The sequence below is a fragment of the Electrona antarctica genome, assembly GCF_951216825.1.
Source record: "Electrona antarctica genome assembly, chromosome: 15".
Lineage (NCBI taxonomy): Eukaryota > Metazoa > Chordata > Actinopteri > Myctophiformes > Myctophidae > Electrona > Electrona antarctica.
This window is the reverse complement of record NC_136796.1, coordinates 32,740,578-32,757,316: the sequence shown is the minus strand read 5'-3', so window position 1 is coordinate 32,757,316 and position 16,739 is coordinate 32,740,578. Positions and strand designations below refer to the sequence as shown.

Below are 16,739 nucleotides of genomic sequence, written 5' to 3'. Positions count from 1 at the left end.
GCATACAGTTTGTGTACAGTATGTACATGTACAGTTGTGCCTGAAGGCCCTCCCCAGTTTGCTTAGCCGATCTCAGCATTAACCACTTGAGCTATTTAAACTCCATCATACAACAAAATAGCAAAAAATTACGATCTACGCCTTGCAACTTATGAGCTTGACATTGTCAGTGTTTGACCATTTGGGACACTTTGACATCGTCATGATGACATATCTAAAATAGGCACGCCAGGTTGAAAGTCGAACCAAACCGAAACAAAGTCTAACACAATTGTACATAGTAAATGTGATAGAGGTAAAAGTAAAGATCATTGCACCTCTCTGATGGGGGACCTGTGTCATTCCAACCCCATATAAATCTTTGCCAAATTAACTTTTGTGGCATTAACAGTTCACTAGTTGGACAAAACACCATTCCAGATGTCCGATGATGTCCTGATGCAGTTCTAAATTATCACCCGAAACTTAAACTGAATTATTGTCTATCTAGATCCCACACAAGCGGCAGCTACAACTTAATCAAACCCAACAGCGTGACAGAGCATGACTTGTGGCTTGGGTTTATGTCCATCTCTGGTGTTCCGATTGGAATGACTAATCTATAAATCTAATCTACTGTTCACAGGCCAGATCCTGACCTCAGATGTGCATGGCTATGTTAACTCATAGACAGCTTGAGTCAACTCACATTTGATTACGTTGAATTGTGGCGATACCTTTTAAGGGGATTTAAAGGAAGTGGTTAGACTGATGTCAGGTTTTTATCTGGTCTTTTAAGGGCTATATCACTTGACATCCCATCAGCTCTCTTAACGCCTTTCTCTCTTCCCACTCCTTCCCCTGGTGCATTCTATTATACCCCTTTCCCTCTCTCTCTGGTTTATCTCTCCTCTGCCGTCAAACATCATCTCCATCTCTCTCGTCTCTCTATCATCCCCTCCGCACTATCTTTCGACCACTCGTCCACACCACACCAATTCTCGCTCCCTCGGATCCCTTTCACCTCTGTCGCCCACTCTCTGTCTTCCTTCCCTCTCAACCTCTCCCCTCCTCTTGTACCTGTTTGCTTCGTGCTTCTCGTCTCCCTCCCTCCCTCCCTCTACCTATTCTCCCGCCCTCTGTACCTCTCTCTCTCTCTCTCTCTCTCTCTCTCTCTCTCTCTCTCTCTCTCTCTCTCTCTCTCTCTCTCTCTCTCTCTCTCTCTCTCTCTCTCTCTCTCTCTCTCTCTCTCTCTCTCTCTCTCTCTCTCTCTCTCTCTCCTCTCTCTCTCTCTCTCTCTCTCTCTCTCTCTCTCTCTCCTCTCTCTCTCTCTCTCTCTCTCCAGATGCCCAGCCCACTGAGGCAGAGACAGCCGTGTGGAACCAGGTCAGCGCCGTGCTGGAGGAGGCTCATGGGATCCTAGCGGAGCTGCAGTCCTATAACGGGGCGGGCCAAGAGATACGAGAAGTGAGGGGAGGCTGCATGCGCACATTAACCAGTCAATAACACGTGTTAAAACATCGATACACCGCCAGTTGGCTATTGCTGTTTGGTGCGGAAAATGACACCCACGTGCTAGTTCCGCCAGCAGCACAGCCAGAAACATTCTGACATGCTTTTTAGTGTCGATTGGTTTTCTGGAAAAAATGCTATTTGTGGAATAGTCATTATTTATGTTGAAGTTTTTCTGACAAAAATAAAAGTGAACAATTTTGATGTAAAACCACTGGCACGATGCACCGTTGCCCATTTTGTTCATCTGCAGCCCTTGTATGAACAACTCCTGCTGATGTCTTTGAACTGGCTTGCTAACAAATAGTGACAGATTCCTGTCATTGCCTCCTAATCTGGAGGGCTTTAAAGGCCAAAACAATCCCATTCTTCCGCCCGAGTCATGCATCATGCATGCTAATTTGAAACAGAAACTGTGCCTTGCCAGTGATGTTGTGTCTCAGTAACGCACGTGGTGACCACTTGGGTTATGTCAGATGGTGAAGGGGGGAAAATGGTCTTTCACTGGTGTTTCACTTAAAAATTACGGCTGAGACCTTCAGGTTTTCTTCCATCCTGATCGCAAAGCCATTACCAAAGTGAAATGTTGCTTTGAACTTAAGGGAGACAGGAAAGGACGCGTGTAATATTTGGAAAGTAACGTTTGTGTCATTTCCCCCCCCCCCTCTGTAGGCCATCCAGAACCCAGGAGACCTGGCTCTTCAGGAGAAAGCATGGAATGCAGTGTGCCCCCTGGTGGCCAAGCTCAAGCGCTTCTATGAATTCTCCCTAAGACTGGGTGAGCATGGGCAAAAACCTTCAACCTGCTTTTAGCTTTCCTGCAAAAGTTAACCACTTTCACCCTGCTGAAATCCCTGAGTTGAGAAAAATGTTTCACACTCACTCCAGAGGGCCACTATATTCCCACACTCACTCCAGAGGGCCACTATATTCCCACACTCACTCCAGAGGGCCACTATATTCCCACACTCACTCCAGAGGGCCACTATATTTCCACACTCACTCCAGAGGGCCACTATATTTCCACACTCACTCCAGAGGGGCCACATTGCATATTACTGTCGTAGCAAAAATCTACAAGCTCAAAACGTGTCACATGTGATGCGTTTTGAGCTTGTAGATCGGCTATTTTTTGCTATTTTTAAATTGACATTTTTTGCAATTTTGGAATGAATCCTGAAAAGTATTTTTTTTAACTTAATTTCAAATGCCTTTCATATCCCTTTAACTATATGTTAACTTTATGAACTAATTACAAATACCTTGTAATACTAGTCATTATGCTGCCAATATAGACTGAAGTAACTAAAGCGGCTCATGTTTGCAATTGTAACAGCAGCCTGAAACCACTAATATATCAGTATTCCGATATTAACCTGCGGGCCACATTCACCCATTCTGGACGGGAACCCCTTTTGGTGTTTAAGCGTTATGTTATACTTTATAGCTATTGAAAAATAGCAGATCTACAAGCTCATAGCGTGGCACCGAGTACTGCACTACAACTTGTAGATCTGCTATTTTTTAAAAATCATGAAAATGTGGCGCAAATCTTTGAATATATATTCTTTCAGAGCGAACGTTTTTAACTCAAATCTTTGCTTCATGGGGGGTCCCTGGAACGACACATTTTCAGATGGGGTCGGCGGCCAATTACATATAATGTTTGGGGGTCCTTGACATGAAAATGTTTGAGAACCACTGACACAGAAACATAGGGTTTTTCAGAAAACGGTCAGGATTTAGAAGACATTTGTAGAATCGTCCTCAGGTCTAAATGGGTTAAGTGAAAGTGGGGGCCACCAGTTACGCATATGGTGTACACACTGTACAGAAAGGGGATGGGGGGGGGGGGGGGGCGGGGGCAATGGAGTGCCATAACAATGATCAATGTGGGGCTGTTATAACTTAAACACAGAGCGAGGGAGGCAGCATTCATAACCTACACACCACGCATCCTGACACACACACCACACTGCCGCATACATAAATACTCTCTCTCTCACACACACACACACACACACACACACACACACACACACACACACACACACACACACACACACACACACACACACACACACACACACACACACACACACACACACACACACACACACACACACACACACACACTTCTCATCTCAGCCAGCCCTGCAGCAGGCTGACCTAGCAGGCAAGCAGCCGTTGCTACGGAAACAGTGGAACAGAGAGAGAGAGAGAGAGAGAGAGAAGGAGAGAGAGACAGACAGACAGAGAGAGAATACAGGCAGATGAATCTGTTCAGTGGACATCGCCTCTGCACAACCACCTAATGACACAACATTGTTTCTCAACATCGGGTCCGGGGCCCATCCAGGGGGTACAAATGGACCCAGGTCTGTACCTCTGAGAGTGTGCAAATGGAACCAAATGGACCCATTACGGGGCCATGTGTACAATCTCAGAGTAATAATCTTACAGTGTAAAATGAATAAAAACTTGTTCCATTTGTACACCCAGAGTTCCGGATCCATAAGGGTCATTTTGGATCCCTGGTGGGCCGTAATGATACCTCCAATCTACCTCATCTGGTCACCCAACCACAGCAATAACAAGCTCCAACTAATAATTAATGCTAATGCATCAATGATTCATGCCTGCACTCTAAACATTATTACCTCTTTTTGACATCGCCCTAATATAAACCCTCTTCCGTCCCTATCTGCCGAGAGGAACGGACCTGATCACATGACACATCTGTGCTTCTGACGACTGGAGCGGCTAAAAAAAAAACGACCCCAACACAGAACATTTCCTAGTGTCTTTTCCCTGCAGTGCACCGGCAGACCTGGTGCTCTCCCACAACGTAGAACCAAACACACCCCCTAGATCTAGAAGGAGCACACGTCGCAAGGCCTCCATTTAGAATCCACGTGGATGGAATGGCACTCAACATCGTGTCAAGAAAGCCACCACGTGTTTAGAGCTGAAGCTATCGTTAATCACTTCTCCGATTAATCAACTTGAGAATATGTTTTATTATTTTCAACGAATTAACACAATCAACAGATTTGTTTTTATAATCGATGAAATCGATTTGGTCTGATTAGCCACCATTTTATACAATCTACAATGTGACTCTGATGAGGGATGATTCGATTAAAATCAATTTTTATAATAAATTCAATCGATTACTGATTAACCGTTTCACCCCTGAATGTATGTATGAATGTATGTCGAATGTATGTCGACATTCATGCCGCCTCGGTGCTGCCACCAGGCAGCGGTCATGTGGGAAGAACACCAGTGTGTCATGCTGAGTCCACACGGGCAGACGCAAAGCTACAGTCTACCATGCATTGTCAATGGAAGCCAGCGACAAAGATGCATCCGACGTTTGTAGCCGCTGCAAAAGCTACAAAAACTACAAAGCTACAAAAACGCTGAGCTGGTTTCAACTTCCGATACAAAGATACAAAGCCACAAATATGCGGTGTAGCTACAGTTGGAGGCCATTGATATTGTCCTTTTATTTTTGCTGAGGTTTGCGTGATCTGCGCAAAAGGACAGTTAACCCATTTTGGGCGGGAACCCCTTTTGGTGTTTTAAACATTGTTATAATTTAGCTATTGAAAAATAGCAGATCTACAAGCTCATAGCGCGCCACCGAGTGGCGCGCTACGAGCTTGTAGGTCTGCTATTTTTTTTAAATCGTGAAAATATTTATTTCAGAAAACTGGAGGATTTAGAAGGATTTTTTAAAATTTTGAGGTCAGGCCTAAATGGGTCAAATGACAATATCGGTGGCACCCAACTGTATGCATCTTTTGCATGGTGCCCCGTGTGAACGCAGCAGCATCAGTGTCTAGTACTCACAGCTCTATGCTTGCTGAAGGGGCGACAGCAGGAGGGAGAGTTGCTAGAGTGGGGTTTCTGCCCGGGCCCTTTAGATGAAACGCACCAGCGCTGTATTTATAGAAGGCCCCCGTTGCATTTTTAATGCCATGGAAGTGATGGGATACTCGGGAGACTTTGGTGCTGAGGCGTTGCTATACACTGACTGTACGGTCTCCATGCGGTCAGGGGTTCAAAGACAGCGTGGTATGTTATGTGAAAAGGAGGGCATGTGTGGTCAGCGTTACATCAGGTCATGTCAAAGCCTCTCTCGAATCTCACACGGTGTTGTTGACTGGTACTACTACTGTACATGTTGTGTTGTTATGTTTTGTGATATATGACGTAAATTTTTAGGTCTTAATAAGCATAATTTTTTAGTGTTTAATCCAACTCAGAGTATACAAATGGAACCAAATGGACCCATTTTGGTTCCATTTGTAAAGCCTCAAGAGTTCAAAGTTCAAAGAAATCAGGATTTTACAGTGTCAATTGCAGTATGAGTACACGATTTGGGAATGGGAAGCTAATGCCTTTGTGTGTGTGTGCGTGTGTGTGTGTGTGTGTGTGTGTGTGTGTGTGTGTGTGTGTGTGTGTGTGTGTGTGTGTGTACAGAGAATGCCCTGCGCAGCCTGTTGGAGGCCCTGACGAGTCCGCCATACGCTCCCATGCAGCACCTGGAGAGAGAGCAGGCGCTGGCCAAACAGTTTGCTGAGATCCTCCATTTCACACTCAGCTTCGACGAACTGAAGGTGAGCAAGGACAGGGAGGAGAATGAGAGGGTCGATATTTTTGTAAATCTCTATGGAAAAAATTAATGGCCGATTTTACAGTGGGTCCAGAAAACCACGCCCACTGCTATGCTAGTCTAGTCTATTGACGATATTCAGACCGTGGCCATCGTGCTAACTATAGTGCAACTTCCCCATCCCGAGTCATAGCCCATTCTTGTCCAAACAGAAAAGTCTTATCTGATTGTATTAACGTCAAACTCAAAAACATTGCAGCTGTGCAAAAAGCTTGAATTATCCTCTATCTGCAAAGTGTTTGTTTCATAAAAATCCACAGTAGACATGTTATGAGCTACTTCCAGGTGATATAATTTCTATAAGTATTGGAGTTTGGAAGCACTCGTTTTTAGTAAAGCAACCTCCTGCTGCCTCCTGCATTATATGCGAATTCAAAACAGGTGGTACGCAGGGCTGTTGAGTGATATCCAACGAGCACTCCCAAACTCTGACACTTAGGAAAAAATAACCTGCACAGAATTTCTTGACAGGAAGTAGCTCATAACATGTTTACGGTGGATTTTTATGAAACAAAAACTTTACAGATTGAAAGAGGATAATTCAAGCTTTCCATACAGCTGCAATGGTGGTGAGTTTGACGTTATTTTATACAATTAGGACTTTTCTGTTTGGATGAATGGGCTGTCTAGTTAGCACCTTGCTGGCAAGAAGGCCGAGGTATGAATATCGTCAATAGCGAGGTTTCTGGACACTCAGTCATTTCAAATTCATGTGGAAGTTTATTTTCCAATTGGGAGATAATGGTCTATGGAACAATTTTGGTTTGAGTGGGAATTTTCTTTTGCCCCATTTCCAAAATGGCCAAGATCTGAATAATTTTTTTTTAATGGCTTAATTGCTTTGTAATATATATTTTTGAGGGGCTCTTTGAGTGTTTGTGTAAACACAAACATTGAAGACAAAAGTGAGGACGCAAATTGTGATTGGTCGGAATGAGATGATGTATGATGATAAGAGCGCCCAGCCCCTCACTTCACACAGGCTGCAAATGTACATAATTCAAATTCTAAACTTTTACAACTAATTTACTTTCACAACTAATTTAGAAGACATCCCTACAATTAGAGCATGTAAAATAATTATTATTTTGATCAACGTCTGCCTTATCTCTCCTATATGGTACCACATCAATGCAGCCAACGACAACAAAACATTCTATAGTGTTGGGTCTGAGAGGCTAAATGTCATCAAATGGTGGTCCGTGGCTTGAATGCCCAATAAATAATGGGCCTTGATATGCAAACAGGTTGAAAACCACTGATTTACTGAAAAAAAAACATACAAAGTTGAACTACGGAGATACAAGGTCTCTGCACGACAGTGACGATAACGTCTTCTTAAAAGCATTTCTCCATCATCACCTTCCCTCTCCCTTAGATGACCAACCCAGCCATTCAGAATGACTTCAGCTACTACAGGAGGACCATAAGTAGGAACAGGCTGAACAACCAACAGGTAGGCCTCGTCAGTCCATGTTAAAGTTCATGGCAGCAGCAACATCCATGTTCTAAACACATCCAACAAGAGATAGTGGAAGAACATACATCACAACCAGAAACATTTACAAACTTAAGTGCTACTAGGTCCCTATCCCTGGGTCAAAATTCAAAGTCACTAAAGTGCATTGTGTGTATTCCATATGTTGTGGCACATAGTAAATAAAAAATTAAATAATAAAAAACATCAATATTAGATCATTGAATATCACTATTCGCACAATAGCACTTGTACACTACCAGCCCACCTACTCATGCTCTTCAAAGGTGCTGCAACTGTACACACACCGGACAGAATAGACTGTTCCACACCAGCTAATAGGCTAATATGTACATTTCAATCACTTCGTGCGAAATAAATTGTCTTTATCTTATATGTTAGTGCTTGTTCTGTTTTACGCGAGGCAACAGTCTGTCTTGAGAGACTAGTGCTTGTTTTGCTATTACATTAGTATAAGCCAGTCAGTTGGTCTGTCTTTGAATGAGTGATTGAATATTTTAAAATACAGCAGTATGATACAAAAGCCAAAAAAGAAAAAGCCAAAGGCTTCTTTACATTGTGTTCCATGTAATGATTCAACATCTATACAGGCAATAATACAACATGCAAATGGTACAAGATGGTAAAACTGTATACCCCTCACACAGGAAGACCAAACTATCACCCAGGATTGAACAGCTGCATTTGTATCAGATTACAATTTCTGCCATTTTCAGATCCCATTCCAATTGGCCAAGACTCATGCCTTCCAAAGTTTGGAGGCCCTGGCTAGGCAACCCTAGCTAGGCTAGGCAACCCGGCCTAGCGAAGACCTGTGCTCTGAGGAGCACACTTTCCTAGTTTAACTCAGAGTCTGAGAAATGCAACCAAATGCAACCAAATGGACCCATTACAGACCTGCAAGGGTCCATTTGGTTCCTACCTATGAAAGTTTAGCTCGGAAACCCCTCAAGGACCCCTTAAGGTTCCCCAGAAAACATGAGAACCAATTAATTAAATTATTGTTTGGTTCACAGCTGGAAGCTGAGAATGAGGTGAACAACGAGATGGCCAATCGGATGTCTCTGTTCTATGCGGAAGCCACGCCCATGCTGAAGACTTTGAGTAACGCCACCACTAAATTCGTTTCAGAGGTAAACTAAACCTACTTATTCATAAACGCCTTCTGGCTTTAATGTGGTAAAATGCATTTTCTGCTATATAGGTTTGTTGCAAATGTGCAAATACAAATTGTATTCATATGCTTTGTCTCCATCTTGTGGTTAAATACTGGATGGATAATCTTTAGTCAAATTGCCATCTCTCACACACACACACACACACACCACACCACACCACACCACACACACACACACACACACACACACACACACACACACACACACACACACACACACACACACACACACACACACACACACACACACACACACACACACACACACACACACACACACACACACACACACACACACACACACACACACACACACACACACACACACACACACACACACACACAATGTGGGCTCTATGCACACATGCCATTTTGAAAAGAACTTACTTCCTTTGCAGGTGTTACCGCTGATACTAATGAAGGCTCTGTTCCATTCTGGTCAAACAGAGTCAGGGTGCTGCTATTGTGCGTGTTGGCTCACTGGAAACACTGCCACACCAGTGGGTCTCAAAGTGTCCTTGAGTGGGTTCCAAATGGCCCTGTACGGGTGTGTAACCCCGAGAGTCAGAGTTATGGGGGGGGGGGGAACCACTGCACACTAAATGGAACAGAGCCTTAATTCGTATCATCGGTAACACCTGTGAAGGAAGTAGGGAAGGGTCCCGGAAGTAGGTAGAGTTATTCTGTGTGCATATATAGCCCATTGACCAGTGACTCTTTATTTCTTTCCAGAATAAGACATTGCCCATAGAGGACACAACAGACTGTCTAAGTACCATGGCCTGCGTCTGCCGTGTCATGCTGGAGACTCCGTAAGTGGCCTCCTTTCGTTTGCCTCTCCTCTGTCCATCCCTCCCTTTACCTCCTCGCCCATCCCTATAGCTCATGAAACTCGAACACTCCAATTACTAGTCCATCAATATGTGAAGATTTGCCCTTCACCTCAGGTTTTATGTTAAACTGCCTCAAATTGAATATAGGAGTTGTTAGTGACCTGGGCTGGGACAGTGATTACAAAATGCTTGCGGTCCTCCATTGGCTCATTCTACTCTGTAAAAGCCAGGACATTTATATCAATTTAACTCAGAAAGTTAAAAGAAATAATAATAATGTTCTCTTACTTTTCCTTCTGTGTCTGCCGTAGGGAGTACCGCTGTAGGTTCACTAACACAGACACCATGCTCTTCTGTATGAGGGTGATGGTGGGCGTCATCATTCTCTACGATCATGTCCACCCGGTGGGGGCTTTCGCCAAGACCTCCAAAATCGACGTAAGCGCTGTAAATTAAATTCACACATACACACACACAGTGATCTACAAGAACCAAAATAAGCCATAGAGAGCATGCTTGCATATGCATGCACATATACAGTATGCACTACCTGTGAATAAATGAAAGTCTAGCTGTGTATCTTGTGTAGTTTTGTGTTTCTGGGTTAAGAGTCTCATGTTTAAATGTGTGTGGGCGTGTGCTGCGATTGGGTGAACGGTCATGAGTTGGTTGACCTTGGCTTTCCCTATACTCATTTATTCTTTTCCAAAAAATGGTGTCACGTTGACTCACGTGCTGAAAATTGCTATACGATATGCCTTTCATTAAAGGCCCGCCAAAACACATTTTCGTCGACTAAATGAACTGTAGATTTAGTCGACTACAATCTTATGATATTTAGTCGACTAAAACTAGACTAACACCAACACTTCCAGGTGACTAAAATGTGAATAAAACTAAATGAAAACTATTCAAAAGACTATGACTAAAAGGGGGGTAACAAACCAGAAAGTGAGGGGTGTTGGGAAGGAGGAAGTGAGGGCATCTACTGTACATGAGGAGGTAAAGTAACTAAGTACTTTTACTTAGTACAACTTTGAGGTATTTGTACTTTACTTGAGTATTTCCAAAATTTCTACTTATACTCCACTACATTTTAGAGAAAAATATTGGTACTTTTACTCCACTACATGTATTTGAAAACTTTAGTTACTAGTTACTTTGATTATTATTACAAAACATACATTAAACACTTTGGCCCTATATACATTTCGGCCATTTGAAAATAGCACACAATGCGTCGCATTGCGATGCATTGTAGCTTGTAGATCTGCTATTTTCTAAATATTTGTAGACATTCGCAAACTTGAAATGGGACATTCTGCATAGGGAGTACTTTTGGTACTTTAATTACATTTTGATGCCAATACTTTTGTACTTTTTGTACTGAAGTACATCTTTAATTCCAGACTTTCACTTGTAACGGAGCAGTTCTACATTGCAGGACTGACACTTTTACTAAAGTAAAAGTACTTTTTTTCCACCACCGACTGTGTTGTCTTTGTGCGCTGCAGATGAAGGGCTGCATCAAGGTGCTGAAAGAGCAACCATCCAACAGTGTGGAGGGACTACTCAACGCACTGAGGTAGGGGGGTGTGTGTGTGTGTGTGTGTGTGTGTGTGTGTGTGTGCGTGTGTGTGTGCGTGAGAGAGAACAGAGAACAAGAGAGAGAGGTAGTGACAGAAGGAAAATACGGAAAGAATGAGACACGCCAAAGAATATGAATCCGATTCCAAAGGGATCATACTGTGTAGATGGGGACGACGGTTTAAGTAATGTCAATTGATACATTGTTAAATGTCCCTTTTAGTTTTCACATCCTTTAGCAAATATGAAAAAAAGTGTTGATGGACCTGCAACTAATGATTATTATTGGGTTTTTGTGAGCAGTGCATACAAAAATGTTAACAATGCCTAAAGGGATTTCAATATTTAATTACGCTGAGGAAGGCCAACTAGGCCGAAACGCATACGTTGTCCACTCTCGTCAGAGGTAAATAAAATCATGTGAAAAGGACATACGAGTGCTGGCATTTTCTTCATTTCATCTAATATTTAATTACAAAAAAGTATTTGATAAATTGTATGCCAATTGATTAATCAATTATTTGATTAATCGTTTCACACAGGGTCACATTTAAGTCAATATTTCAGATTATTTTCAATGGACCTGTACAAGTACATGAATCTTGCCTTCTCCTTTATTGATTTGTTTCAGACACACCTCAAGAGACTTCTAACTAATCAATATCACGATATTTTTCGATATATTGCGATATTGCGATAGGACGATACAAATTGTATCGTCATATTGTCGACATATTGGCACACCCCCTCGGTCTCTCATGCACACATTTCTCCTCTTGCAGGTATACGACACGACATCTAAACGATGACAGCACTTCCAAACAAATCAGGGCCCTCCTGCAATGAGAGACGACATGCTGCAAAAGAGGAGGTGGCGAGGAAGGAGAGAGGAGAGGAAAGAGGGCACACAAAGGAGGAGCGGAGGAGCAAAGGGAGGAAAACCAACGCCAACGGCTGAAAAGAAGGAAAAAAGAAAAAAAAAAAACCTGTTTGTTTACAACGAACGAAAAACGGTCCCCAGGTTCACAAAGACCTGATGATAAAAAAAAGAGGAAAATAATTATATATATATTGTCAGCTGTCCATCATTCTGTCTCTCATTTTATAAAATAGAAAAAAAGAAGAAATAAAGACAAAAGCCAGGAGAATAAAATATAGATATATATTAAAGAAAAGTGCAACACAGGCGCCAGATGAACATAGGTAGTTCTAAAGAAAAAGAAGAGGAAGCTATATCGCAGAATCAAAGACAAACATAGACTGAAAATGTATTCAAGGAAGGAAAAAAAAGGTTCATATCCCAACGTTAGTTTGACGAACGTATTTTTGCACACACACTTTGAAAGCAACACTGTCTTCTCCACTTAGTAAAACTGGTGAGGTTTAACAAAGCCTCTTCCCCCCCCCCCCATTCAATTCCTTGAGCCTCGCCTGCGTCACCTGGTGGAGGCATGCAGAGGTGTGCCACTTCTCAAGGCTGTAGACATCATAGTGACGTGGTTTAGGTACTGTAGGGTGCCTGGCCTTGCTCTCTCAGCTGCACTGACCTCGGGCGACGCACTGAGCAATGTGATGGATGGATGGATGCCCTCCGGAGATTTGCTTACGCCTGTTCATGTCTTCTTTTTTATTTATTTTTTCTCTCCCTCTCCTCTTTCATCAGTGCAGCTGAGGAAGGAAGGTATAGGCGAGGGAAGGACACGAGGAGATAAAGCCCACCTTCGGATTTTAGAATGCCTCTCGTTATATAGTCCACATTCCTCTTTGTTCATCATCATCATCAAACGATTAATTTGCATCATGGGATATGTGGGGTGTGTGTGTGTGTGTGTGTGTGTTTTCTTTTTTCATGGCACAAAAAATAAACATCTTTAGTGTGCTGCTCGGTTCGTTCTCCACACAACTATTGTGTGTCGTTTGCCTTTACTTTGAAAAAGGTTGTTCACTCTCCGTGGTGCTAATGTATTTTAGGACACAATAATTATAGATTGTAATAAGAAATCATTTGGTTCTAACCGACGCAAGACCAGACCACCGGACATAATTTCATTTAGCCTTTAGATCAAATGTGAATTCAGGAAAGCCATGACTCCACAGCCGCTCTCATCCATTCTGTGATTTATTTTAAATGGGTGCTTTTAAGGGTGTACAAATGCAACATGTGCCCTGCTATGTGTGTCCCCGAGACGTGAGAGGACAATAGGAAAGGCTGAAGAAAGGCATTCTGGGAAGAAAAAAACAAAACGCAGCACACTTACTCCTTCAACCAGTGCCAAAGCTGATTGGTTTACGCTCTTCTTCTTCTTACATTCTTCAGCAGCCATGGTGGTGGGAGTTATGCTGTTACACACGGGCAGATGCAAAGCTACAGTCTTCCATTCATTGTCAATGGAAGCCAGCGACATGATGATGCAATGATACATCCGACGTTTGTAGCTGCTGCAAAAAGCTACAAATGCACCGTGTAGCTTTGCATCTTTTGCATCTGCTCGTGTGAACGCAGTGGCAGCATTAGCCTTGTAACAATGCTTGGTAATAATGAAAGAATGACCACACCACACACCATGACAGAGATCACAACGCACACACGCACACACACACAGACGTATTACTATAATTGTGAGGACATCACTGTTTTAGGATGCAGTTTAAATATTGGCATTGTGAGCTTGTAGATCGTCAATAACACTGGCGAGCAAATCATTTCTCTTGTGAGGACCAGGAAAATGGTCCTCACGATGTCGGTTTCTCAAATTCTGCTACGTCTACCAAGTATAGTAATACAAGTATACACCCTCTCTCTCTCTCTCTCTCTACAGGAGATCAGAATGTTTCAGTGTACATAAGTGAGGCTTTTTTCCATTCTACCATCTATCATCGAAGACTATAGTTTGGTCTTTTCTTGAGGAAAAACACACAAACAACTGCATACAGTCCATTTGAGTTTTTTTTCTTCTTTTTAGCGAGGCTGGTTAAGAAGTAAATAATTGAATAAATGGGTATTACAAATGAGAATTTAAAACAAAAACAAAAAAAGATTCAAACAGAGATTCAAAAGAAGTGCTGTACTTTGGATGTCTATAGCCCTTAGTCTATCTTAATTTGAACTTATAATATATTTTCTATACAGGGGTATGTGCACAAGCATATTCTGTATAAATATATAGATGGCATGTTGTAAAAGTTCTGACAAGAAATGTGTAAATAAGGTGTTTCTATTCATTTTTAATTGTTCAGTGCTGCTGAAATTGGGTATGTGTTGTCTCTCAGAATTACCATGCGTTTTGGCTTGGACCACTTGCCATAGTCATAGGTTTTAAGAATTCCAACTTCATATTGGCGAATGACTAAACTGAGGGAGGGGAGGGGCCATCATTGTTGGGGGCGGGGGGCTGTCCATTTGCTTGTTATTTTGTACATTTTGTGCAACAATAAACTTGTCATTTATTACATTCAACCATGGATGCTCTGTGTCTGCGTGGTTCGTCTTTTGTTTAGAATAAGCCTTTGAGTCAAAAGGCCCAATCGAAAAGGACAGTGATATAGTGACATCACAAGATCATCACCTCCCCTAACCCCTCCCCCTTTATACAACAACAGCTGTGGGTGCAGCTTCAGGTCAGGTGGATCACCACCCATCACCACTCACCTGAAAACCAGGCATACTTAATGAACAGGTGGGCGTGTCTACATAAAAACATCACACATTTTTTCTGTACACTTTTTTGAAAAATATCTTTCTCCTAGTATAATCATAGTACCTGATGATCATGTTTTAGGGGTGTGGGGGATCACGGCATTCCATCTTTACTGATTATCATTAAAGACTTAAAATAAACTAATAAACTAATAAACATATATATATATATATATATATATATATATATATATATATAGGCGAGTGCAGGTATTTCTTTTATTTTTCACATTGTCAAGAATATGAGAAGTGGGTGCGCCTTTTTAAAATTTGATTCACATCAGGACTTATTTAAGCGACTGCATAGGCAAAACGGAAGTGGGGGAGGCTTCTAGACATCTGCTTTATTTTCTGCCAATTTTCAGCGCTTCAAATGTACAGACTGTTAGGTTGGCTTTTGAAGCTTGTGTGAGCCAGCCAATGGTCTTTCTTGAGAGACTCGAGACTTCTTGGAGGACTCCAATACAGGCCTAAAAGCCTGATTTATAATTAGATGGAGGAGGATGTCCCACATCAATACAGCAATGTAGAACTACTCCGTTATAAGTATAAAAGTACAGAATTCATAATGTACTTGAGTAAAAGTACAAAAGTATTGGCATAAAAATGTACATAAAGTACCAAAAGTAGAAAGTACTCACTATGCAGAATGTCCGGTTTCAAGTTTTCAAATGTATACAAATATTTAGAAAATACCAGATCTACAATGCGACGCATTGTGAACTTGTAGTTTGGCTATTTTCAAATGGACACATTTAGAAGTAAAAGTATTGAAATAAGGAAATACTCAAGTAAAGTACCCTACAAAAACCTCAAAATTAGGTAAATGTATTTAAGTTCCTTTACACCACTGCTATTTGGGTAACTGTCACACAACAGGGGTATAAATTAGGCGCTAGTAGTAAGACGCTGTCTATTCTTGTCAGCGCCATGCGACGGGGCCATACATTATGCTTAATGGAGCTGTGTGATGTGACACAGACAGATGCTCCAGTCAAACAGAAATGGGATACATCTGGCCAGCAACCTGCTACCCACCCACTGAATCAATCTTATTCTTTCAACTCAAAGCTGCAATTTATGTCCTACCCGAGATTCAAACCCAGATTCCCAACAATCTTGAATTCAACCAATAGAGGGTATGTGCATGAATAAAGTGAATGGCAGATCGAGTGGCAAATCGTGTGGCAAAGTCAGTGACAAAGTGAATTTAATGTTGTTTGAAGTCATTTAATGCAATCAAATAGGACTTTTCTGTGTGGATGTATGGGCTGTCAAGGCCACAAAGTATAGTTTTTTGCCACTCAGTAGGCAATCCCGCATAACTTCCTGGTATGATGATGATGTCACACGCATACCCTCTATACCAAAAAAACAGACAAACTTATAGTATCCATCATGCATTTTCTTGAATATATATCATCACAAATGATATTTGCATGTGAATTAATTCACACGAGTTTAGCCGTGGTTTGTGTTAAGTCACCCGTAAAGAAGTGGTTTTGACCCATTCTTAATGGTGTTGTACATGTACATATACATATTACAGCTGGTTGAGGTGGGGGGTTCGATTCTGACCACTCTGCTGAACTAAATCTGCCTGGCATATGATGGCACTGTTAGGCCCGGGGCGGCAGTCAGGGCACCTATAGGCTGCTAATGGGTCCCGATCCCGACAACCTTTGCTGCGTGTCACTCCCCATCTCTCTCTCCCCATTTCCTGTCTGTCTACTGTTCACTATCAATAAAGAATTTGATAGTTGAATTCCCCC

At 42.1% G+C, this 16,739-nt stretch overlaps 1 protein-coding gene across 2 annotated transcripts in view; it reads left to right on the top strand.

The window, feature by feature from the left end:
- fam49al (family with sequence similarity 49 member A, like) overlaps positions 1 to 12,281 on the top strand; it is a 45,320-nt gene extending 33,039 nt beyond the window's left edge. For both annotated transcript variants that reach the window (XM_079522170.1, XM_079522171.1), the window contains 9 exons: positions 1,325 to 1,446; positions 2,164 to 2,269; positions 5,983 to 6,119; positions 7,554 to 7,631; positions 8,690 to 8,806; positions 9,583 to 9,662; positions 9,995 to 10,121; positions 11,198 to 11,268; positions 12,053 to 12,281. In XM_079522170.1, the coding sequence (XP_079378296.1) occupies positions 1,325 to 1,446; positions 2,164 to 2,269; positions 5,983 to 6,119; positions 7,554 to 7,631; positions 8,690 to 8,806; positions 9,583 to 9,662; positions 9,995 to 10,121; positions 11,198 to 11,268; positions 12,053 to 12,116 (902 nt within the window). In that variant the 3' untranslated portion in view covers positions 12,117 to 12,281. The remainder of the gene's footprint in view (positions 1 to 1,324; positions 1,447 to 2,163; positions 2,270 to 5,982; positions 6,120 to 7,553; positions 7,632 to 8,689; positions 8,807 to 9,582; positions 9,663 to 9,994; positions 10,122 to 11,197; positions 11,269 to 12,052) is intronic.
- Positions 12,282 to 16,739: the final 4,458 nt, after the last annotated feature.